Raw genomic sequence first — 26,846 nt, 5'->3', positions numbered from 1 at the left:
CTCCATGCTGAGCAAGGAGCCCAACATGGAGCTAAATCCCATGACCTTTAGCTGAAACCAAGAGTTGGACTCAATGGACTGTGCCACCCAGGATCCCCTGTAAAAATATTTTTTAAAGGAATTGTACAATTAATGGAAAGTTAGAATATATACTTGAGTATTTAGTGTCAGCTCTTCCATCTTTTAGGTGTCCTACATCCTTAATTACTGATCATTTTTCAACATTTCAGTTTCCAAACATAAAGCTTTGAGTTTTTTGTTTTTTTTTTTTTCCCTTGGCCTGGTAAGTAATACTTCATTCCACAATCTGGCTTATATTTCAACAACTGAATGTCCTAAATATTATTTGGCATTTATAAATGCATGTGGTAATTTGGAAAAATGCCTTTATTACAATATAAATCTTCCAAGTAACTTTAAAAATGCTGTTACAACCTTCAGTTTGAAGACTAGAAAATGTGAATACTCTTAATGTGTAGCAGGAGCCTCCAAATGCTATCTGTCTTATATCCTGACTATTTTGTAATTTAATGGAATCACTAAAGTGTTTCAGGGAAAATATTTCCACAGGGTTGAAGTGCCTACGGCTTCATAAATCAGATTGGAGTTTTAGCAGGCAGAGAAATAGTGGCATCACAGATCTGTATCTCTTGGTCTAGACAGTTGAATATCAACTTAAGAGCTCTGTAGATTAGGAACCTACCTTGGGGTCTAATTTCCTGTGATACCTCCAGGCCTAGTGCAAAACAGGGTGCATGCTACAGGCGATCATGATGGCAGCAAACATTTACTTAGCACTTAATATCTGCAAGGCATATTATATGTGTGTTTCGTGCATTATCTTGTTTACCCACACAATGGCTCTTTGGAATGGGTGGTTTTTAACCTCTCCTGAAGGAACAGGGACAGAGCTGGAATAGGCACAGTAACGGGTGAGAGATTTAAATATTTTTGATGCCAAGCTGGCCTAAAATTCCATAGTTCTGGACTCACCTTGGAAAGCTCTTTGATCAAGTAGGTTGAAATTCAGGTTAGAGTATTTTCGTAAAAGCCTGTGTATAGTGTGGGTTTGAAGAAATTGAGATAGCAGTGATAAGAGGCACAGAAGTTCCTTAGTGAAAAATTTTCAAAGAATTTTTTTTAGTTGGTATGTTAAAAATTTTATATTTTTTTAATTTAAATTTTAGTTAACACATGGTGCAGTATTGGTTTCTGGAGTAGAATTCAGTGATTTATCACTTATGTATAATACCCAGTGCTCATCACAAGTGCCCTCCTTAGAGCCCCATGTAGCCCATCCCCACCCAGGCCTTCCTTCAACCCTCAGTTTGCTCTCTATAGTTAAGGGTCTCTTATGGCTTATTTCCCTCTCTTTTTTTTCTTTCCCCCTCTCTAAGAATTTTTTTCATGTTTGTCACATTTTACTTTACCGTATAAAATCTATAGAATCTCATATATATTCTAAGTATTGTAATTGATGCAGTCGGGATACAAATAGAACAATTCAGAAGTAGGATAAGCCCGCAAATCATTCCAATATATAGTGCAGGATGTCCTGGGGGTAGATGTAGTGGTATTCCAGCTGCGCTGGAAGGGGTTTTGACAACTTAAGGAAAGTAGTACTAGCCCCAAATTATAGAGGCAAGTCCTGAGAATGGTTTGGCTTTTATAAATACTATGGGGGAAATCATGGGGTTATCTGAATTAATACCTGTCAGTTACTCCAAGAAGATCACCACCTTCCAGCAGAATGCTTTTTATGTAAGGAGAGAGTATTAGAGGAACATCTGGTGGTTTTACATTTTTAAACTTCAGCTCTAAAAGTCTAGTTGGCAATCAAATTTGCATTCTTGCTTTCAAGTTTCGAGTATATTTACATCTTCTTTGATAGCTATATTAACAACCTTTCTCTTTGTTATATGACATTTATCACAACCAAAATTTCTAGAGTTTTGTGTTCTTATTTTGTTCATGTCTTGGTTAATTGGACCATGTCCTAGAAAAGTTTTACAGGAGCATTTAAGTAAGGGTATACTTGGTCTCTGCATGTTTGAGAATGTGTTTCTGTTTTCCACACAGCTGAAGGACTGACGATTAGGCAGGGTTGCTCCATGATACTCGATTCCTCTCAGAGCTCTGGTGGTGGTGGTCCATTGTCTTCTGGTGTTCAGAGTTCTGGAGAAATCTGAGCCAGCCTGATTTGGGGAGACTTTAGAAAACAAGCTGTTTTCTATCTGGTTACCAATAGAGTTTTTTCTCTATCCTCCAAATTTAAAAAATGTCAATAAAATGTGTCTTGAGATCCTGGTCTCTTCCCTTCCACCTTCCCCTCTTACCCTCCCCTCTCAGTAATTCTAGCTACTACTTGGAGACTCATTTAATTTTATAGATAAACTTTTCTCTAGCTCAGGGTAGTATGCTTTTATTCTCTTATTTCTTAACTTTGCTCAGATTTCTGCATTATATTGCCTGGATCCTTTTTTTTTTTTTTTTTTTAAATATTTTTTCCTTCAAATTAAGTTTGTCTTTAATTTCAAATTTCCTAGATTCCTCTGTCTTCTCTTCACTGTTTCCAACACATTTTAAATTTGGCATCTCCGTGTAGTGTTTTTTGATTCCAGATTGTTCTATAGGGAAGTTTCTTAGGTCTGTTTTTCTCCAAAATCAAGTTGCTCGCACACATTAGGAAACCTCTCTGGTTTCTTGAAGACTAACTCTGTTACAGGAATAAATGTGCTCTGATTCTCAAAGACATTCTCTTCTCTCTGGGCTGCAGGAGCTTTTCTTAGGGTCTGTGCTGTTTCTCTCAGCTAATATTTATAGAGTGAGGGCTGTGATCATCTGGAACTGAGGGAAGAGATGGGCTCTATCAGATATTTTAAGATTGTTATTCAGATATTTCTGTAAAAAAAAAAAGAAGAGAAATCTAAAGTTGTCAGTCTACCTTTTGCCATTTCAGAAGTCTGGCAGCCTGAGGAGGGTACGAATCAGGTGATTGCAGCAGGAAGCTGTCTGTGCCAGAGTTTACCAGCAGTGGCAGCAGCTTGGAATTCACCTGGGCAGTGTCTCCTTCTTGGCTAGGTGCCGTTGCCTTCCTTGGGTGCTGGCCGCACATGCTGCACTGCTGGTCTCTTGTGTTTTTTCAGTGTCCTGTGGCATGTGGTACACTCATGGCCACTCACCCTCACCCTTGATCCCTCCGAGTTAGGCACCATGAATAGAGTTTTTCTGGAATGTGTTCTGGGCATTTTCCTGGAGGGCAAGTGGGCAGTTCATCATTGTCATTGGTCCAGACTTGTCTTGTTTGCCTAAAACTAATTCCCTGAAGTTTCTGGCTTGTGGATGTCATCTTTCCATGGTTTCCTGTGCAGAAATACAAGCTTTCCTTTAATTTTATAGGCTGCAGTTCATTTTAATGGGACACTAAATCGTTCAAGATACTTGAGGCATTGATGAATTTTCTCAGCGTCCAGACCACTTTAGAAGCTTGGCTTAGAGTATAACTGCAGCTGGAACTCCTGGACTTGCATACAGTCTGCAGTGGCTCTCATCTGTGCTGTAGCCAGTCAGTAAATCTGGGTTTGGCCACGGGTGTATGTTGTGAATGTGAGCATCAGCCAATCGTAGAGGAAAAGAACCACTATTGAAAATAACAGAATGAGCATTCCCTTAGGAGTGTGAATGATAAGCACATTAGCTAACACTTCCCGAATGCTTGCCATGTGCCAGACACCGTTCTAAATATTTAGCAAATATTCAATTCATTCAACTCTCACAACAACTCTATGATAGAGGTTACTCTTATGATTTCTTATCTTACAATTGAGGCACATAGGTGCTAAGTCACTTGCCCAAGCTCTCAGTGGTGGAAGTGGGCTGTGAATGCAGGCAGCCTGGCTTCTGGATCCGTGCATTAAAGCACTGTATTATCCTGCATTTCAACAAGTGGGACTGAGATTGGAGAGCTCATAGGGTAAGGGGTTTGGATTTGTTAGAATAGATAGAAGGGAGCCAACTGATGCCTAGCAGTGTAGGGAGGTGTCAAGATGAAAATATCAAGATAACATTCAAATTGTTGCAGTGGAGAAGAGGAAAGACCATCTTGAGGGAACCACGAGGGCTGGCTACTTCTTTAGTATCATCAACATCATCTTTGAAAAAGCTCCGTGCTTTGCTGGTGTCTCTTACTGAGGCAAACATTCATTCACTTTACAAATACTTATTCATCACTAGCACACCAGCCCTTGTGCTAGGTCCCTGGGATACAGATCTAAAGGCCGTGGTCCCTGCCCTTGAACTCATAGTCAGGGGGGCACCAGTAGATGTTCACCGAGTGCCTTTTAGTAGAAATTATTTCAAGTTGTATGTAACATATCCTGGAAAATAAAGCTACAAAATTTCAAAAGCATCCATGTTTTTATTATTATTTCATTGTCTTAATAATAAATGGACTAATTTACTTTCAGCAAGTATTCAAATGGCAGATTCCTGACTACATGTTAAAGTCAAAATCCATAGCCCAAGAAGACACATTAGAGTTCCAATATTGCTTGATTAAAATTTCTTCCTTTTGGTGATTTTTCTGTGTGTTCATTTGGCATCTAGATCACCCATAAAATTTTAAGGCAAGACATTTTGGGGGAATCCCTTATAGGATCCACAAGGTAATGAATGAGGTTTCACAAATAGAAATATTAATGAGTTTTCTATATTTGCTAGTGTCCTTAGTCTTGGCTTTTCTCTTGCTCTTAACTAAGAAATCTGCAGTTCCAGAGTTAAGCGTTCTTGGGCTTTCCTTGGGAGCCCTATGTCTGCTGGGGACTGGGGAGACAACAGTGCAAGATGGCCATCTATACACACACTCGTGTGATGCCTCAGCAAAATCAGACTGATGATAAACATCAGAGCCTCTCATCTTATGCTCTTAAAAAACGCTGCCCTCTGCCTTTAGAAGTCAGGAAGAAATAATTTCTTGGAACCAGATTTTTTCCCCTGTGGGTGGATATTAGAGTTTATTTTGGGTTTGCTATTATTGGAGTGTAGAAAGGCTATAACAGATATGCCCTTTCTTGAGAACTATGAGTTTTGGCATAAATAAATCAGTGGTGTCTCTTGCCTCAAATATATTAAAATATCCAGACTACTTAAAATTAACCTCTGATAACATTAGACAGTCTGCTTAGATGTGTATAGTATTTTGATTATTTAAGTTGCTTTAGAAATTTGGAATAGTAATGATAAATTGGAATACTGGATGGTTTCCTCCAATTGGAAGAAAGTTCTATTTTAATGTATTGAGTCATTTAAAAACATCCAGAGATTTATTAGGGGGGTCATTTTGGGAGAAGATGAAGATTTCTACCATGAAGTACAATCTGTCTGGAGGAGTCCAACAATTTTAAATGTACTGTTCCCTCCTGTTTTACAAATGAGTTGTACAAAGTTAAATAGCTTCTTTAGGGTCGCACAACTAGTAAATTGAGGTCCAGGATTTGGATCCAGAAACTCAGAATGCAAGCTCTTCCCCCTGTGCCATATTGCCTCTCTGTAGCAAGACAAAAAAAATGGGAAAACCATTTATGTGGAAGCTAGCGTTAAAACTTGGCTAAAATGATTGGGCAGGGATGAAGGTTCAGCCTTGTTAGCAGAGAGATGGCAAGATAAAAATGAGAGGGGAAAAATTACTTGAGTGGTTACAATGTTGGAGGAAGAAAGAATATCTTGGATTCTGGAGCCAGGAGGTTGGCTAGAGCTCTAAGCTTTAGTGTGGGGTGTGGCAGGGGCCAGAGGGAGAGCTGGGCAGAGTAGAACTTAAGATTTGAAACTGAATTAAGACTTTGATTGGGGGGGAGGCGAAGAGGGGTGCTAAAAAAATATGGGTTCTCTTGTTGGCCATGGACAGCCATCGATGATTTTGTGTTGGAAAGTGAGCTTGAGTGCTAGGCAAGAGTCTTGAAACAGCAGGGAAGTTGGGACAGGAGAAAGGAAGTGGGGGTAACTGGAAGCAGAAAGGCCAGTTAAGAGGTTATTGATTTTCTATTTAAAAAAATGGAACCCCCTTCACGCATTTCTCCCAGCCCCAGTGAGTAGAGTATGCATTGTTTTGTTTTGTTTTGTTTTTATTTTTACTTAAATTCAATTTGCCAGTGTATAGTATTACACCCAGTGCTCATCTCATAGTGTGCCCTTTTTATTTTATTTTATTTTTTATTTTTTAAAGATTTTATTTATTCATGAGAGACACAGGCAGAGGGAGAAGTAGGCTTCATGCAGGGAGCCCAATGTGGGACTCAATCCTGGGTCTCCAGGATCAGGCCCTGGGCTGAAGGCAGCGCTAAACCGCTGAGCCACCCGGGCTGAATATGCCCTTTTTGATGCCCATCACCCAGTCACCCTGTCCTCCCAGCTACCTCCTTTCCTGCAATCCTTTGTTTGTTTCCCTGAATTAGGAGTCTCTCATGGTTTGTCTTCCTCTCTTAATTTTCCCCCACTGTTTCCTCCCCTTTTCCCTTACAGTCCCTTTCACTACTTTTTGTATTCCACATATGAGTGAAACCATATAATTGTCTTTCTCCGATTGATTTATTTTACTCAGCATAGTGGAGGGTATACATTTTTTAAGTCAAAAATAAAACCAAAACAAAATATAGTTTACTCTCCTATTCCATCAGGTTAAACACACCAACAGTTAATATTGAGTCCAGCATGGTGAGCTGGCTTGCATGCAATCACATAGTGAAAGCTTCCACGACACACAGCATTTTTTTTGGTAGTAAATTACTACAGGAAGGAGGAAGAGCTAGAAATACTGAGCCACACCACCTCTGTTCCTTCTAATGCATCACTTCTCTCTTCTTGATGCTTATTAACTTTGCAGTTGCTCTGGGCACCAAATAGTTTCTTCATTTAAACATGTCAAAATGAATATGTAATGTGAATCTGCCGTCATCTACAGAAATAGGCTTTGATCTGAAAAAAAGAGCAGTGCAAATCACATGTGGACCTGGCTCCCATGAGCCAGCTTCCTGATTTTGGAGAACTTTGTCCTGTTTATAAAAACTCCGAGGCTGCTTTTGCACTGGCATAGGGTTCTAATAATCAGCAACTTTGAAAGTCATGTTTGTTGGCCTGCTTTCTACATAGAAAAGAGTGTGGGAGACCAGATTCTTAGCCAAATATCTCAGATGGAAGAAAAAGACCTATTACACATCATCCAGCTTGCAGGCACAGAAGTGTAGTGAAGCTTAGAGCCTAAAAAAGAATGAAAGAACCAGGACAAGAGTCCAAAAGGTGTCTTACGCATGAAACCACAGTTTTCGTACAACACAGTTTGGATGGCCACCTTCTACTTGAATTGAAAGGATATTAGACAAAGATGGTCAGTTACTATTGCTGTGTCATAAATGACCTGAAAATTGGTGGCTTAAAATATTCTTTGTGTTATGCTCATAGCTGATGGGTCAGGCATTTGGACAGGATGCCGTGCGAATGGCAGCGGGGTTGTCTGCACTTAAAATGTCAGGGACTCAGATGGAAGACTTGAAGCCTGAGGGTGACTTGTAGCTTGGGGACTGAGGTCATCTGAATGGACACTTCTCTACTCACATATATGGCTGAGATGGTCAGATGGTGCACTCAATCTGGGACACCTGCATGTGGCTTTGCACTTGGCTTTGCCTCGGCATAGAGAATGTCAGTTCCCAGAAAGCCACATGGAGGTTGTATGGCCTTTTCTGACCTATCACTGAGAGTCAAAGAGCATCATCTTAGCTATATTCTATTACAAGAAAGTCAGCCCAGAGACAAGGAGATGGGACATAGATATCACCTTAAAGGATTGGCATCAGTGATTATCTTAAATTCAAATGTAAACATTTATTTTAATAACTCCAGTTAGACAAATGATTTATTAAAAACACCAATAGCTAGTGTTTCTAAACTGAAATCTAAAGAATTTGCGACTACTCAAAAGTGTTCATTTTCTTTTTATAGTATTCTGCTGGGAACATTTTCAGTAGCGACCGGGCTTTACTCTTGATCTCAAACTTTGATCCAGTATTTTCTATTAACTCAGTGTGGGAGACCACCTCAACGGTAGGATACTCTTCAGAACTGGCTTATGAATAGCCGTAAAGGAAAGGAAAAAGAAAAGTCTATTGAAGTGTCTCTGCTAAACAATGATTAATGTCAGAGCCTCTCTCCTGGTGCTCTGTACCTGTATGGAGTATCTGTACCTGTCAGTGTGCCCCAGGAGCGTGGTAAAGAGGAGAGCGCCATCCAAAGTATCTACCATGATGTCTAGCAAAAGTAAGAACCCAAAGGGTATTCACCTGAACTAGACTGAATAAAGGCATTGGCCATATGAATGGAAACCAGGTCAGCGCAAGGCAACCAGTGAGGCAGCCCCAACAGCTGGTTGACTGGAGAGGTGGAGGGAAAGGAGAAGAGCCGGGGCCTATGGCTTGGATGACTGCACCACCAACCAAGGCAGGGGCATCATATGAGGGGCTCATCTGAAGGAGGGTGCAGGGAGGTTGGCTCAGGCCTGTTCGGTTCTAGGGGGGCATCTTGATTGCCTGTTGATGCTTATTAAGTCTTGCTGTGCAGAAAGGTATGAATGTTGATTCACTCTCTTACCTGGTTCAGCGTTGTAACAGTTACCAGCTTGGTTAACATCAGGCTGGTTTGTCATCTTTATTGTTGTCAAGGGACGAATAATCGTGGCTGAATGGAATCACATAGAGTATTTTTATTTTTTAATTAATTAATTTTAAAGATTTTATTTATTTATTTCATGGAGAGAGAGAGAGAGCAAGCAAGCAAGCAAGCACAAGCAGGGGGAATGGCAGGAGGGGAGAGGAGGAAGCCGGCTCCCCACTGAGCAGGGAGCCCTACGTGGGGCTCCATCCCAGGACCCTGGGATCGTGACCCGAGCTGAAGGCACTTAACCAACTGAGCCACCCAGGCGCCCCTCATAGAGTGTTTTTAAAGTTCACATTCATGTTTTTTCGAAGAGACTTGGGTGAGTCTGATGTGCAACCATGTAAGCGTGACGCCTGGGCACGATCAGGGCCAGAGACCACCCTGGTCTTCTAATCTCACTGTTCAGACCCCTAAAGTGCACTTGAACATCTGACTTAAGACTTTGTGGATGAAATCATTTTATCTGTGAAATCTGTCATGTTTCACTTGGATGAAGAGCAAAACTCAGGGGTTGTGCCTGTTTATCAAGCTCGAATGCCAAAAGTACTTAACAATGTTTGCTTGAATTCTAGCCACACATGTCTCCAAGCAGCCCGTGTGCAAGGAAAGCCTTGCTCAGGCCCTGAGTTGGTCATTGTTACACACGTACCTCCCTTTAAGCAGCCAACACTTCTTTCAGTAAATCAAATCCCGTGTGTGTGTGTGTGTGTGTGTGTGTTGTGTGTGTTTTGTGTATAATACGTATTTACCCATATATATGTACATCCATATAAAATTATATAATATACTACATTAAAATTATAAAAGAGCTTACTGTTCAAGAAGCCTTCCTGTGAACGTGCTTGGAAAGTAAATAATCATGCTTTAAATGCTTTTGTTGGACTACAAATTTCATGTATAATAATGAGTCTGCTTGAGGTGTGGTTCCTGCATTAAAAGGGACTTGGAGCCCATAGTTCTGGTCTCATTGTCACCAGACTGCAGTTTGCCCTCTGGCCCATGTGGCCCACTACACTGAAGTCTGTGGTCTGCTTGGTCTTCCTCCGTGTGACGGGCATCTGTGGCAGGGTAAGGAGGGGTTGGTGGTGGAGGCCTAAAGTAGACACAGAAGGTCTGGGGTTTGAATTTTGATTCTTCTACTTTCTGCCCTTATAATTTTGGGTGACATTCTTATATTTTCTGAGCCTCAGTTTCCTTGTCGGTTAAGTGAGGATAATAATAACCTACCTCCTGGGGCAGTTTATTAATGTCTTAGGGCTGCTGTAACAAATTGCCACAAACTGAGCAACTTAAAATAATTCCGAGAAAGATCTGGAGGCTGGAAGTCTAAAATCATGATGGTGACAGGGCCATACTCCCTCTAAAGGTACAGAGAAGACTCCTTCCTTGTCTCTTCTAGCCCCTGGTAGTTGCCAGCAGTCCTTGCTTCGTGGCAGCAAACTCTGATTTGTGCCTCTGTCATCACTTGGACTTCCTCCCTGTTTTCATCCCTCTCTTTCCTTATCAGGACACCTTTCACCAGACTTGGGGCCCACCCTAACCCACTATGACCTTATCTTAACTTGATTACATGTGCAAAGACTATTTCAAAATAAGGTTATGTTCTGAAGTTTAGGGAGGACATGAGTATAGGACACTATCAACCCAGTTAGGTGATTATAGCGACTTAAATCAGTTCTTTATGGAGCCTGGAAGGGATGAGCACATAGTAGAAACTCTGCACATCGCAAGAAGTCATTTATAAGGCATGACCCATTTGCTCTCCTACCTCATGATTCCTTTCTCAGTTGACAGTCACTGGTTTTTGGTTATCCTGGGTTGCCTTCATCTCACTTCCTTTGCCAATTTTTTGGAACCTCTGGATTGCGTCTCGATATTTCTCCAGGATTTTGGTTCACAGCTCTAATTTTTGCTTTCTTCCATCCTTCTGGAAACTGACATTCATACAAATAAATGGCTCCCCTGACAACTTGCCTCTGATATATAGGATTGTGTCCTAGACCTCATTCTTATCCCTGATCCCCACATTTATTTCGAATACCTGCTCATTAGCACTTCCCATGCTCGATTCTAGAATGTCTGCTTCACCGGTCTTCCAGTCTTCAGTGATCAAGCTAACTACCCCTTATTCCGGCCCTTCCCGGTGCCTCCAGTGAAAAATTACACAACGCTATCAATTGGTTTATGTATGGAGTTAATGATTCCTACTCTTGGCTACACTTCCAGGACTGCTTGGAAACCCCTTTATTCATTTCAAGTGGGTTTCCTTTCTCATTTCCCCATGGAGCTGTTGGAAACATTGTTCAAGCTGCTTCTCCTCTTGCTTCCCCAAGAAAGCAGAAGTCGGAAGACACACTGACTTCCTCTCTCCCATAGTATTGGCTGCTCATCCTCCTCTTCCTCTTTTACTATCTCAGAGACAGAACATGACTCATTTACCAACATCAGTCTTCTGTCTAGTTGAATCCTTAGTTCCACTTGTCACACCTGATTTTCCTCATCCAGTCTCTGCTGGCTCCTTTACATGCCTCAGACCATAAACGCTGAAATCTTGCTCATCCTAAAAAGTTCCTTCATTTTCCTTTAAATTGAACTGTTTTAGCTATCTCTTCCTGAGAGAACCAGCTATACTGTGTATTATATATGTTTCCTAACGTCTCTGTGCTTCACTTTCCTTATCTGTAAGATGGGCTAATAGTACGTACCTCATAGGATTATTGTTTATGATTAAATTATTACGTAGTACATACAGTTTCTAGGACTGTACATTTTTAGCTATTTTTTAGTAGTATTAGTATCCTCACTGGGCTTTCATAGGACCTAGTTCACCCCACTGGTTTAGCACTGACAAATATTTATATAAGAACTTATTGGATGTGTTTATGCTCTCAGAAGTTGTGAGCTCCTGAGGCACATGGGTGGCTCTGTTGGTTAAGCATCTGCCTTCAGCTCAGGTCAGGATCTGAGGGTCCTGGGATTAAGCCCCACATTTGGCTCCCTGTTCAGTGAGAAGTCTGCTTCTTCCTCCCTGCTCCTTCCCTCTCCCAGCCCCTGCTCATACTGTCTCTCTCAAATTCATAAAGTCTTAACAAAAAACAGTTGTGAATTCCTAAGGGCTGATCCATCTTTTTATGCTTAGGACTTCACAGAGTATCTGGCCCCTCACCCTCCCCAAACACTACATAAATGAATGCTTCAATTCCATTGACTTGATTGGGATCATTTTTTTTCCCTGAAGGGTACAGGTGGTTTGACCTATTCCCAGACTTACCTCCACCCCCAATGAGACTGCTTTTACTCCTTATGACGTAATTTTTAAACATAAGGTTTTAATATTGGTCAGCATAGTCGAAGACATGAATTTGGTATGATTATGGAGACTTTCAGTACATTCTATAGACTGAGACAAAGGCATCAGTGGAGAAGGGTTTAATCAATAGTGGCTCCCAAGAAGTAGGAAGAAAACAAAGCTGTTCAACGACCAGCTCTGAATTGAGCCCCTACCATCTGGCAGGCAGTGGGCAGGAGGCCAGGGGGTTAGTGGTGAACAAGACAGATGCTGGCTGTTGGCCATGCCCTGGAACTCCTTGTCTGGTGGGAGGTCCACAGACCTTTAGAGGTAGTTCAGAAATACTATTGAATTATAGTTGTGCCAAGTGCTATGGAAGAGAAGCATGAGAGAAATTAACAAGGGGACTGACCTGGTCCAGGTGGCTGGGGAGAGCTAGGGGAAAATGCATAGGGTACCTTGGTGAAGGGAGAAGGGCAGAGACCAGTCTGTTTCTGGATAGAGGTGTTTATGATTATATATTATGTCCATGACACAGAATTTCATGTTTATATGGAAAGGCCTCAGGAATCACTGACACAGTCCATTAAGGGATGGATTTTGGGGTGGATAGTAGAGACCATGTAACCTGCATGTGTGAATAATCTGAAATAAAGATGGCAGAAGAGAGCAAATTCATTTTAGATGAACTCACTGTTTAGTAAATATATCACATGTTTTTCAATCATTGTGTCTTATCTTCTCTCCATTTACCTAAATGTTACTCATTGCAAGGCATTGTTCGTTATCCAGTCCAGAAACCTTTCCTATCTACCTAAGTGAAAATTGACCCTCCCTTCTGTTGTGCTGGTTCACCATGTGGCTTACTTTATCATCCTCATATCCTGTTTTGTATCATTGGCATATTTCTCACATTGCTTTAGTTTATCTCTATGCAAACAATATGGAAAATTCAGGAAAGACTATGCCAACTATGTAAAAAGCACAAAATAAATAGTTGTCCGGTGAAAGAATGATTGTAACAACTATGGAGTTTTCTGTATAGTCAATGGGGAAATATCATTTGGGCCTGAAGCTTGCTGGTTTCTTGTCCTCTGTCTTAAAATCTGAGATGTGTGCTCTTTTTTTCTGGATGGTACTAATTTGAAAACTTTCCAGTGAAAACACTGTCTACTTTGTGTAGCTTTCATCTTAGACTGATTATATTGGCAAAACAGTCTGCACTTCATAAACTAAAGGGAGAAATGCAGCATTTCCAAAGATAATCTCTCAAATAGCCTTCTCCAGATGGCCGCTGAAGCAGATCCGTACAACAGGAACTATGCTAATTGGTGATGATTAGGGTTTTAGTGTCTTTCCTAAATAAAGTCAAAGAAACTCTCTTCCTAGATTGCTCTATGCCACTGGATTATTTTGGTTGGGCTGATATATTCCAAAACTCAGACCTGCCTACTAGCCAGATGTCTGTGACCACTGAGTTTCCACTGGTTTTTCAGTTCCCAATGATTAAACCAAAATAAAAGAAGGTGATGCCATGTCTGGTCGACAGCAGACACTGCCAGTTGCCAAAGCCCCAGTGCGTTCATCACGCGGTTGACATGGCGTCTGCTACCATGCAGGAGGCATGCAAGTCTTTCCAAAGGCCAAGCTTCAAGGGAAAAATCATAAGCAAGCAGTGTCATTTGGGAATGATTTAATGAATAAGAAACTTATAGGCCAGCCATTGAAAAATCTCATTTGTGATAAATGAGCAGGAATGTTTGGAGCTTCATCGAAAGGTAAGGCCTGCCTTTCCCACGTGCTGCCCTTCATAGCTGACACATTACACATGTCTCCGGAGCATAACATATGGCTTCCTGAACTTGCAAATGTGGCCTAAATATGCTCTGTTGAAATAGCATCTGTTTAAACAGTCTCCTGGAAAACTGAGCCATGTTCAATAAAATAGTTAATTTCATGTCTGTGAATGTTTTCTCTAGAGCCCTTTAGAATGTTATTTTTAGGGGCTATAGTAGAAAATTTATAAATTTAAATATGCATGAAGGCCTTACCTGCCTCTGAAAAGGTAATGGACCATCAGTCCTAAGCTGTGAATGTTCAAAGATTCATAGAGCACGAGCCATGAAGGAACAGTCCGGAAGATCTAATTTTTTTGAGTGCCTAATGTGTGCCAGGCCCTTCACGTATGTTACTTTGAATCCTCGGGGTAATTTGCAAGGAGGTGAGACCCCCCCCCTCCCGTTTTACAGATAAGGAAATGCCCATAATCTGCTCAAGACCACTTTGGTGGGAGGTGGTAACCTGGAATTCCAACTCAAAAGCGCTAACCTCTGAAGCCAGCTCTCTTTCTACACCAGGAGTTCTTGGCTTTGGCTTATGGATGGACTAGGGGTAGGGGCTTAAGCCACAGACTGCTATGAATTGTATGCAAGCTCTTGTGTGTTTGTGCATCATTCTGAGGAGAGTCCATAACTTTAGCAGATTCTCAAAGGGCTTTGTGAGACCTCTTACAGAAGCAGATCTTGGCACCAGGCTGCCTTCATTTTAGACATGAGGAAATAGCAAGTGAGAACACAAAACTGTCCAAAGGCACTTGGCGCACTGTTGATTTGACCAGAAAGTGAACCGCAAGCCTTCTTTCTGAACACTGTGCGTGTGTAATAAATCACATATCGAGAAAAGTGCACAAAGCAAGAATGTAATAGTTAACAAGTGAACCTCTGTGGAGCCACTAAACAGGTCACGAACTAGAGCACGTGCCCCTAGGATACTCTCAGGTGTCCCTCCCTCGACAAATGGCATGCCCTCCCTTCCAACCACTATTTTGACTTTTAGGGTAAACTTGTCCTTTCAGTTTTACCAATAAGGCATGCATCCCTAAACGATATGGATCCATCTTCCCTGTTTTTGTCTTCATATATCTGTGTTTTTCGTTGTCTTGTTCTTTCAGCAATGTTGTCTTTATGTATCTATCCATATTGTGGCGTGTGGTTATAGTTTGTTCATGTCATTGCTTGATATATTGTAATTTATCTTTTGTTATTGGACATATGATTTTTTTTTTTTTTTGCCTATTATAGGCAGTGCCTTTGTTAACATTCTCCTACACATCTTTTAAACAAGTTGCACATGCAACTCTTAGGGAAAGCACAATATTATATATATTAAGCTTTTGTGGGAGACACAATACTTGGTACCACAAGGAAAAAGTGAATAATTCTATTTTTTTAAAGCTTTAACAATCTATTTTTTAAAGATTTTATTTACTTGTTTGACAGCACAAGCAGGGGAGGCGGGAGAGGGAGAAGCAGGCTCTTGGCTGAGCAGGGAGCCCAGTTCTGGATTTGATCCCAGGACTCTGAGATCAGGTGGTGAGCTGAAGGCAGACACTTAACCCACTGAACCACTCAGGCGCCCTAAGGAATTCTTTTCTTCTCCCACCTCCTTCCTTAATGCTTCTGTGGGTAGCCTTTGTGTAGCTTCCATGGTCCGCAAACTTGAAATAAGAATGAAAGAGAGCACTTGAACCCGAGTTCAGGGTCTGCCTGAGATATCGGGGGAGGGGGGGGTCAGATTCTCCAAGATGAGGCATGGGAGTCTGCATATTTAACAAAGGATTCTCATGACTGAGAGACACTGGGTTCTCCCCAATGAATTGATAAGACAGGGCTCCTTAGTTGATGAAGAGATTTGGAGACAGTGTCCCCATGATTAAAATATTGGAAAATTGGCCTTAGAATATTTAAGGGAGTTAAAAAGGGAGTTGGATGTATTTAGTCTATTTAAAAAAGAATCTGGAAACATGATTAAATAGTTTGCAAGAGAATGAAAGTTTTATAACTGGAAAAAGAAATTTTTCTAAGTCAAGAGAGATTTAGGTTAATCAAGAGGAGGAGACTCCTGCTAAAATCAACAACAGATAACTGAGCATGTTAGGCACCACAGAGGTAAGAAAGAAAGGCTGTTGTCAGTGCTTTCAGGAAGCTGAAAGACGGCAACAAAACAAGCAGACACCGAGGCTCTGGAGCAAGAGCCAGGACACAGTATTTCACCAAGTCTAGACTGTGGGCTTTAGTCAGATGAGTAGGAGGCCTTCTGGGACACCATGGAGGAGAGAAGCAGAGAGGTCACCACGAAAGAGGTCACCCTGAAGAGGCTGCAGGGCTTAGAAGGAAGCCTTTTCATAGGCGGATTGGATGATGGACCATTCTATAGCAGTGGCATCCAATATTTTTTCTTTTGATTGCCCAGTAAAAATACATATTTTATATCACCATCCAGGACTCATATATAATCAAGTTTCATAAAACATTTAACTTTATCAAATAGGACGAGTCTGATGTTTGCTGTTTTTTTTCCTAATTCTTTTCTGTAAATGTTGGATGAACCTGCTGGCGAGTGACAGCACCACTCTGAGGGGCCCAGGAACCCGGTGTGGGGGCGGAGCTAAGCCGCCCTATGGAAGGAGTGCCATTTAGAGGAGGCAATTTCCGTGGAAAGTGGGGGGGATGGGATATTGTTTGGTGATGGTTTCTAGAAGCCTTCCCTGATTCTAGAGTGTAAATGACTTAGAGTGTAAATTACTTAGGGTTGTTATGGCAAAATTTCAGACTTCACCTATCATTACACAAAACATGTCTGACACGAAATGGTTTTCTTTATATCCACAACCAATCCTCCAACTCCTCCGGCGCCAACAAGGCGGATGCATTTCAGTTCTGACACTAGTGATCTCGAGGTATCATTAGATCCCACAGTTAAGGGCTCAGTCCCACAAGACTGCTCCCACCTCAGATGCCATCTGCCAGTCCTGGGCCAACTGTACATCTGACCAGCTAGCTCTAAAGTCACGGGGTTCCCACAGCCCACACCTCAGAATTGATCATTTGTGAGAATGGCTCACAGAACTCAGGAAGGTACTTTACTATTACCACTAAAGAATACAAATCAAGAACAACCAAATAGAGGAAATGCATAGGGCAAGATAGGGTTTGTGTGTGCAGACCTGCAAAGCTTCTACTCCCTCTCCAGCATAATCCACCCAGCACCTCAATGTGTTCACCAGCCTGAAAGCTCTCTGGACCCTGTGGTCTCAGAGAGGGTTAGGGCTTTTTGTGGAGGTTCCACTATATTGACATCATGGATTAAACCATTGGCCATTGCTGATTGACTCAATCTCTAACCCTCTCTCCTCCCCAGAAGTGGAATTAGGGCTCAAAGTTCTTACCCTCTAATAACCAGCCCCCATCCTGAAGCTATCTAGGTGTTTCCTGTCATCAGTTATGTCCTACAACATTAACTCATGTAAAGGGGCTTATTATGAATAACAAAAGATATACTTCATCCCTATCACTGAGAAAATTCATGGATCTTAGAAGCTCTAGTGCTGAGAACCAGGGACAACAGAACCGAATCTATCATTCTCATGTCACAATATCACAACATATTTATCTGACCGCCCTACTGTCAGTAGATTGGCCAAGATAACTTTTTAAGATTCCTTTTAATGCTTGGTTTCAATTTAGTACCACTCAGCAGAGGGATAGAGGTGGATGAGAAGAATTTGCTTCTAGATTCTCACAGAGCAATGACATCTGTTTTATCTCATTTCATGGGTGGCTGTGGAATGTAGCACTGCATAGAAGGGTTTTATAGAAGATACAGGGAGTGTCTCCGTGGACAGGGTTAGGAGAGGAAGGTGATAGCACCTTGAAAGCCATGCTTTCTGGAAGAAACCTAGTACAGCCCTTCGTGCACATCAGAACTACTCACAAGGATAACCAGCTGCCCTGCCCAGGACTAGAGAGCTTTGTCACATTAACGTTGCCTCCAGCAGTCTGGGGAATGTCATCTCAGGATCTGGCTTTCCCAGGTTAGAGAGAGGACAAACTGGGATTCTTCTTGCCTCCACTTTTAGCATTCTTGAGAGAATATGAAGGGTAAACTATCTCTCTCATTTCCCTGCCAATGGTCTAATCACCCTCAGGTTTGCTCCTGCCTTCCCAATTTGTTCTGAACTGCTCTCTTGGCTCAGACACTAGGGCCAAAACCTATAGCACCCATCCGTTTCCTTCCTGCTGCTTACTCTGAATCCTATCTGCAGTGCATACAGGTTGAATGGTGGTGTGGATTATTTATTAAATCTTTGTGTGTGGGTAGCTATGTTCTCTCCGCCTCATCTGTTCTAACAGAAAAGTGACTTCTGGCCTGCAATGAGGAGAAACTAGATAAGAGAGAATTTTAGATCCCAAGGGATGAGCCATTAACCTTGTCCTCCAGAGGGTGGGATGGCGGGGAGGGGGGGCATCTTTTTTGCTGTGTCCTCTAGAAACTGAACTCCCTAAATACATGTAACTAATTTTAGGGAATCCCTACAACCAGATTTTCCTCTACCCGAGTTGAGTGCCTTAGCGGCACTAAAAAGGAAAATCCTTTCATGTGGCCTTTCTTTGCTTAAGGACTTTCAATCATAGCCTCTGAGCTTTAATATCCTTTTGATCTTCCCAATCCAGTTTTAATTTGGTCTGTTTAAATTAGGGAAGGATTTAATGACATCACTAATAATGTGGCTCTGGGATAATGTAGATAGGAACCACTGGTCCTGAATGTTCTTTGATAAATTGTTTTGTTTTGTTTTGGCTTTCAAAATGCTGCCTGGGGGAAATAAACTTCAATCTGTTTCTTCGTGTTTGCTACATTTCATTCTTAAGTAAAGCTATCCTATTCTACCAACAAATGCTTGTGCTTGAAGCAGTGTATTTATTGTGTTCTTTTGCAATAGGAAGCCTGACTTATCATTGAAGATAAAATCTAATGTTGGCAGTGTGAGTGTATTGATAGTTGTAGAAGTGTGGATGACATTGGCCTAGACACATTCTTAGTTATAAAAATGTTTAGAGAGCTGTCATGGAGAGCTGCCATGGAGAGCTGCACTGTTCTATAGGATAGCCTCTAGCTACGGGTGCTTGAAGTCTAAAATAAAAAATTCAATTCCTTAGTCACACAAGCCACATTTCCAGTGCTCGGTAGCCATATGTGGCTAATGTGATACTGACCTTTTGGGCCAGATAATTCCTGGTGGAGGTGGGGGACTGGCCCCACTGACTAGATGTCAGGACAATCAAAAATATCTGCAGATATTGCCAAATGCCCCCTGAAAAACAAAATCATCCCTGGGTGTGGATACTTTGCCTAGTTTGTCCATTGTAGATATAAAACATTTCTATTAACAAAGACAGTACTGTTCTAAAATAATCTCCAGCAAAGTTTGGTTGGGGGGCATTTTATAATTTAAGCATTTTGAGCTTTAGGGGAATCAGAATAGTCATCTGGTCCAAAACCACGGTAAACTGAAGCACTGAGAGGTTTTTGGGTGACTTAAGGTCTATAGCATGCAAGTATCAATCTAGAGTGTTAGATTTCATGCAGCCTAGAGAACAGACTTCTGATTTTCATTTAAACCTATTTCCTCATTCCTCTGTTCTTGCACTCAGTGGGAGGAAGAAGTCCTGAGAAATGGGACTGGGACAGTCCTGAGACTCCAAGCAAATTCCTTACCTAAACCCTGCACATAACTGTTTTACTCCTCGTGGCCTGTGGCTTTCTTTAAGGCCCTGCCTCTAGGCTGGGGTCAGAGGGCTGCCTGGGACATCTTGTAGATCCACCTTTGCTATCTCAGAAGATGGAGCCCATTTGGGTTTCCCAGTTCCATCGGTGCAGAGACATTGGGAACACACTTCTAGGGCCTAGGGCCATGGATGCTTGTAGTCCTGTAAAATTCCCTCTCTTTAGCTGTTAATTTTCCAGGGTCTCCTCTATTGGCTTCCGTACAGTGGTCCATGGCAAAGCCTTTAAAATGAAATGCCTGGCAGTTTTTAATCTTCAGAGGTCACAAGAAAGTAGAGAGCCCTGCAGAAAGTTTTGGGGAAGGAGAAGAAATCTTTCTGAGGTTGTTGGTATCCACAACCAGAAAGTTGGCTTAGCTAGGAGAGGTCTGGAAGGCAGGGGAGCCTACAGAGTGACTCAGGAGCTTGGATCTTTTCTCCCTACATTAATCCTGTACACCTCATATACCTCTCCATGACTCTTCTTCAGTCATTAATTTTATTCTCTCCTCTGCTCCCAAACCTTCAGAGGCTCACTGCTGCCTTTTCACACGTGAAACTTCTTGGCCTTATACTCAAGGCCCCTTTGTTCTTGTATGGAGATCTTCTCTTTTCCTTTGTAGGAGTAAAAAACCAGTTTTTATGCCTACGAAAGCCTTACTGTTACTGCGGTTCATAGAACGATTCCGTTGGCAGTGGTGGAGGCTTTGCTTAAAGCTGTTTGATGTTTAATAGCTTGCTCAGGGAGAAGTTTTGTTTCTGGTGATACTTTGTTGAGTTGGTAGCCTGGAAAACTCCTTAAAAATCATTATACAGCTCAAAAATCAGAGGGCCCAGTGATCAGGCCAGAAAGAGTGGCAATGAAAGCGGACGAAGAGTTTTGTGTAAATAAACCCTCGAGTAACCTTGAGCTGTTGGCCAGTTTGGTTCTGTAACACTGTGGGCCCAGTGAGCTGTGGCCCAGGTCAAAGGCCCGTATCCTGAGGAGCCAGCTGTCAGAGTTTAGCTAGAAATGAGCTAATGTGTAAACTGGCCCTGAGGTCTTTTCAAGTGGCTTCATTTTCCCAGCGCCAGGGGAAAGAAGTGACTTTATTTCAGAGTTTGCCGCCCGGCTGCTGTTTTATTGAACTGTTGATGTTTTCCTTTGGGAAACCGGTCTTCTTGAGTGTCTCCACAGTGAAGGGGAAGGTATCTGATTTGGGGGCAGGTTTTGATTTTAATGATGAGAGGGTGGGGACCGGAGGGACCGGAGTCCTGCTGGTCAGCATGACCGTGGCCACTCTTGTTCACTAGCTCTGTGTCTCTCCTTTGCTCCCCAGACCAACGAGTGGAACAAGAATGATGACCGGCTGCTACAGGCTGTGGAGAATGGAGATGCGGAGAAGGTGGCCTCCCTGCTGGGCAAGAAGGGAGCCAGTGCCACCAAGCAGGACAGCGAGGGCAAGACCGCGTAAGCTAAAAAAAATTGGTTTCTAACTGTAGTGGTTCTGGGTTCTCAGAGTGTTCTCTGGAATCCTTGGAATCCATGGGGGAACTTCACAAATGCCTTTAAGGAGACTTTGTGAAAGTACTGTCCTCCCCCACTCCTACCCCTCATGTTAAAATATGTAAGCAGATATTCTAATTTGGTTCCTGTCTCTTCAAGTTCCAGACTGCACATTGGGCTCTACCTTGGGTGGCTCTATTTGTTTTTAGGTATAACCAAAAATTACACTAGAAAAGAAATAGCACCGAGATTGCAGCCAATCAATAGGTAGTAAAGGAATCGTACATTAGAAACAACATAAAAGAGGATATTTTTTTTCATAACCCTCAGGCTTTACTATTTATATCATTATTTCTTTTAAAACCCCTTCCTTAATGTAGATCAGTAATTACATGAGTAGTATGAATTTTGCATTATAATTTGTCATTGGTGGTACTCTAGCCCACCATAATTAAAATTATATATTTGATTAAGTATTTGTGTGTGTGTGTGTGTGTGTGTGTGTGTGTGTGTGTGTGTGTTTATTTGTAAGCATCCTTACTCTGGTCATATTGTAGAGAGAGATCATTGACTTTGTGGCTAAATAGACTTCTAATCTGGACTTCATCACTTATGAATTATGTAGTCATTGAATATTATTTAATTTAAATTGGAGATGACAGTATTTAACCGCTAGGGTGGCGGGATCTCTGGGTGGCTCAGCAGTTTAGTGCCTGCCTTTGGCCCAGGGTGTGATCCTGGAGTCCCGGGATTGAGTCCCACATCAGGCTTCCTGCATGGAGCCTGCTTCTCCCTCTGCCTGTGTCTCTGCCTCTCTCTGTGTCTCTCATGAATAAATAAATACAATCTTTAAAAAAAAATAACCACTAGGATAGTTACAAATATAAAACAAGATACTGACTTTGGTTAGGGGTCTCCAGAAGCAGGTTCTGAGACAAAGATTTGAATATCAGCTGTTTCTGTAGCCAGTTCTCCCAAGAGCACACAGGAAAGGCCCAAAACTGACATGGTTTGTCACTGACAGGTTACTGCTATTGGCAACTGGAGCCCAGTCCTGCTAAGACCTCTGGGAGTCTCTTTAGACTCGGAGTAGGGGTTGGCCAACTATCTTTGTAAAGTTTTAGTGGGATGTAGCCAAATCCATTGATTTAGCATTGACCATGGCTGCTTCCGTACTGCAAAGGCAGATTTGAATAGTGAAGACAAAGACTATGGCTTACAAATCCTAATATAGTAACTCTCTGGCCCCTTGCAGAGCTAGTTTCCTTACCCCAGGTTTAAGGTACATCTCAGAGTTATCCTACCCAAGGGGTAAGGAAACTGGGGTATGTATTCTTAACCACTTGTCCTTCCAAGATTAAGTGGTGCCCTTAAGGCCCAGGGTGCTCATGGGCAGAACAAGTCGAGGAGGTTATGAAAAGGGTTATGAATAGCACCTATAGCTATAGATACCATATATAAAGAGCTAGCAGTGACCCACAGTAGGTGCTTGATAAAGCCAGTTCCCTTTCCTTCTTATCCTAGATGAGTGGTTCTCAATCCTGGCAATCACCTGGGGTGCTTTAGAATTACCTGGGGTGCTTTAAAAAAAGTATCGATGGGGATCCCTGGGTGGCGCAGCGGTTTGGCGCCTGCCTTTGGCCCAGGGCGCGATCCTGGAGATCCAGGATCGAATCCCACGTCAGGCTCCCGGTGCATGGAGCCTGCTTCTCCCTCTGCCTGTGCCTCTGCCTCTCTCTCTCTCTCTCTGTGACTATCATAAATAAATTAAAAAAAAAAAAAAAAAGTATCGATGCCATGCACACTCCAGATGTTCAGAAATATTTTGTCCATGAAGGGGCCCAGGAATGAATTTTTTTTTTTTCAGGAATGAATATTTTAAAAAGTATCCCGTGTAGGTTCAACCAGAGAGAATCATCGTTTAGAAACTAGATTGATACTAGGTTGATTGATGGAGTGTGAGAATAAAAGGCAAATTTGCAGGAGTTTGAGTATCACATTTTAGCAAATTTTGCTGATGAGACCCTCTTCCTGGAACTCATCAAATCTCATAGCATAGACCCCAGTTCCATTGTTTGGGGAGCCACAAGATAGCTTATGGAGTTGCACTCTAGGTAGCAGGCTAGTCGATGTGCAAGGGGAAGAGGGAGGTGTTCTCAGGTTAGAGTCTGTTCCTCTAGGAGCTGGGCCTGCCCCTCTGCCAAAGCCCTAGGTTGAGCTCCCACCATCAGCCTCAATTTGACTTCCCAACTTTGCAGAGGCCTGTCTCTCAGATGTGGGGCCCAGGGTCGTATTCTGGTAGGTTCTGACTTGGTAGGCAGGACTTCTAATAGCAGGTGGGCTTTAGTTGTTGGCTAACACTGTGTTGGGTGAGTTGCCTGCTTAACCTTATATAATTTTTAGTTCTTAACCCTCTTGCAGTCTAGATTGTAATTTCTGGGAATCCCTGGGTGGCGCAGCGGTTTAGCACCTGCCTTTGGCCCAGGGCGTGATCCTGCAGTCCCGGGATTGAGTCCCATGTCAGGCTCCCTGCATGGAGCCTGCTTCTCCCTCTGCCTGTGTCTCTGCCCCTCTCTCTGTGTCTTTCATGAATAAATAAAATCATAAAAAAAAAATAGATTGTAATTTCCTCGACAAAAGGGAGCTGTTACTTTGCCGTTGATCCCTATGATTATATCATTTAGCCCACTGCTCAGCTTGTAAATACTCAACAAATATTTGTCAAATGCATTAATTACCCTTTTCCCAGGATGCCACATTTGGAGTCCGTGCTTTCTGAGCCAAGTGGCAGAAGCCACACTTCTAAAATCTAGTCATGAGATTTTTGGTGGTAGACAACTTCTTGTCCCACTCCATAGCTTCCTGGGCTCCTGCTGCTTCCAGTTTAGCTTTGCAGGTACCTACACAAACCACCTTTGATAGCCATCCCAGAGAGATGGGAGATAGATGTTTCTGATAGTTTTTTTCAAGACAATACTCACGAAAAAGAAGATAGACAATTTGGGTTAGCGGCTTAGTCATAATTGTGATCACTTTAATACATTTGCACCTTTTTTTTTTTTTTTTAAAGATTTTATTTATTTATTCATGAGAGACTCAGAGAAAGGTAGAGACACAGGCAGAGGGAGAAGCAGGCTCCATGTGGGGAGCCTGATGGCAAAACTTGATCCCCAGACCTGGGATCACGCCCTGAGCTAAAGGCAGATGCTCAACCACGGAGCCACCCAGGCATCCCCATTTGTACCTTCTTAAAATAAGACATTTATTATGTGTAGAGTAGATGGCCAACCAGTTCATTTCTCTCTTTCTTTTGGGAAAATATACGTAACATAAACTTTACCATTTTACCCATTTTGAAGTACACATTTCATTGACTCTAAGTACATTCAGTGTTATGCAACCATCATCATTTAGTTCCAGACATTTCTCATCATCCCAAGAGGAAACCTTGTACTCCTTAAGCAGTGACACCCCTCAGCCTACCTAACCGCCCCTGCCCCCCACAACCACTAATCTGCTGTGTCTGAATTTGCCTATTCTGGATATTTAATATAAATGGAATCATACCACTGGGCCCCTTGTCTGTGTGTGTGTTCTTTTTTTTTTTTCCACTGAGTGTAATGTTTTCAAGGTTCATCCTTGGCTGTAGCACACACATCAGTTCTTCATTCTGTTATCTGTTAATGGGAGAAATGCATTCGGCAGTCTACAAAAATCACCCCCTCCATTTTGCAGATGGTAAAACCAAGGCTCACATGATAGAGCTCTCCCTGAGTTAACTCCAGAAGCAGTCTACCTTTGCCATTGTATTTACAAGTCCACCATTTTTTTGCTTTCATGACACCTATGTAGAAAGTTAGAAGAACTTTAAAAACAAAAAGAGAGAGAAGGTCATTTTTTCAGTGTAAGATTTTTCATAAATAATCACCTGTTAACAAATAACTTGCTTGGAATATTCCTTATGATGATTAAAGTTATTAAGTCCTGGGCATCCCCGGTGGCTTAGCAGTTTGGTGCTGCCTTCAGCCCGGGGTGTGATCCTGGAGACCCGGGATCGAGTCCCACGTTGGGCTCCCAGCATGGAGCCTGCTTCTCCCTCTGCCTCTCTCTCTCTCTCTCTCTGTCTCTCTCTGTCTCTAATAAATAAATAATCTTAAAAAAAATAAAGTTATTAAGTGCTAACTATAAGAGTTTAATTAGAGGTACCAGAGTCAAACCTATCTGGCTTCATACTGTCATTCAAAGCGAGTGGCTTTGGTATTTGGAAGGAAGGGGTGCTGTGGGGTTGGGAACCATGCCTCCTGCCCCTTTGGTATCATGGAATCATACAAGGCCCAGACTCTGTTGTAACAGGAGCCCCAAGCAGTGTTGTCCCTTTGGCTTCTGTCCTCTCCCCTCTGCACTTCCATATACGGTTTAGTCTAATCTGTGCCTTCCTGCCCAAGTGTATGTGCATCTCCTTCACGCTTGAAGATTTTTCTCAGGCTGTGGAGACTTTTCCTTTGTCCTGTCCCATTCTCTCCACATGCGTTGGTTTGGTAGCGTGCCAATGAGTAACTTCCTAGGAGCAGTTCTGAGTCCATGACAGACCAAGGTAGTGTCCCCTCTGCTGAAGCTCTTGGCAACTCCGGCCCCATGGAGCTTGCAGGGCCAGGATCTGTGGACGTGTACAGAGTGGTTTGCAGTTGTCTCTAAAGGGTAAGGCCAGATCACACACTTGAAAGTTAGGTCCTTGCCTCAGTCTCTGCCTACTTGTTTGGGTTTCCTCTTTGACTTACACACATCCCTGTCATTTAAGAACTTTAATAATATCCCATTTTATAATTTTGTTCGATAATGTACAACGTTTCCCTATTGTACAACCTCTGGTGCCGATTTGGGCTCTTGGGGCCCTCCTGCCAGCCCTGCCATTACTTCCCCAAATGTTCTCTTGCCCCTGCCCTCTCCTGGAGGGGGTGGCTGTTGGCCCCTCCCCTCCCCTCATGTTTGCCCAGGTTCTGTGTCCAGTCCAGGGTGCCTCCTCTCTGGTGTTCTCAGTCCTTTAAAATTTTTTTTTTCTTTTTTAAAGATTTTATTTATTTATTCATAGAGATGCAGAGAGAGAGAGAGAGAGGCAGAGACACAGGCAGAGGGAGAAGCAGGCTCCATGCAGAGAGCCCGACGCGGGACTTGATCCAGGGTCTCCAGATCACACCCTAGGCTGCAGACGGCGCTAAACCGCTGCGCCACCGGGGCTGCCCCCTTTTAAATTTTGTATCTTCTCTTTGAAATACTGGAATCTTGATCTACAACTTGACATATTGTATTGAAAGAACAAGGACAGAAAAGTCTTGGCAGCTTAAAAATACCTTTGTTTTTTGAAAGGCTTGAGACCCTTACAACGCAGTTATCTCCCTGAAGACAAGGATCGCGTGATTTTTATTGTTGTGTTGGTGTCTCCCGTAGTTCCAGGCAGAGAAGAGGCATTCAGTCAGTGTTTGTGGATGTGCCTTTTCATCATGATCCTTATGGGGAAAATACTCTTTGTTAGTGATAGCTCATGGATAAATTAATTAGGAGCAGATTGACTTGGGGTTCAAGAGGAAAAGAACAGCCCTGATGAACATCACAACCTGCCACTTCTTCCAGTGCAACTTAAAGAGAGAAATACTCAGCCTTGACTACCTAAAGAACCAGATGGCCCAGAAAAATCCCAAAACGAGGTGGCAAGGGCAGCCATCTTGGTGGACATTGTGCAGAAGCCTCCATAACCCAAGATCAATAA

At 42.4% G+C, this 26,846-nt stretch overlaps 1 protein-coding gene across 19 annotated transcripts in view; it reads left to right on the top strand.

Moving 5' to 3' along the window:
• The window catches only part of RAI14 (retinoic acid induced 14), a 138,295-nt gene that overhangs the window by 62,038 nt on the left and 49,411 nt on the right, over positions 1-26,846 (top strand). For 16 of the 19 annotated variants that reach the window (XM_077896259.1, XM_077896268.1, XM_077896271.1 and 13 more), the window contains one exon: positions 20,916-21,046. In XM_077896259.1, the coding sequence (XP_077752385.1) occupies positions 20,916-21,046 (131 nt within the window). Of the gene's footprint in view, positions 1-20,601; positions 20,785-20,915; positions 21,047-26,846 lie in introns of those variants that run through there. The other 3 variants (XM_077896258.1, XM_077896257.1, XM_077896274.1) reach the window with 2 other exon arrangements.

Source organism: Canis aureus, chromosome 4 (assembly GCF_053574225.1).
Source record: "Canis aureus isolate CA01 chromosome 4, VMU_Caureus_v.1.0, whole genome shotgun sequence".
NCBI classification, from domain to species: Eukaryota; Metazoa; Chordata; class Mammalia; order Carnivora; family Canidae; genus Canis; species Canis aureus.
This window is presented reverse-complemented; position numbering and strand designations above follow the sequence as displayed.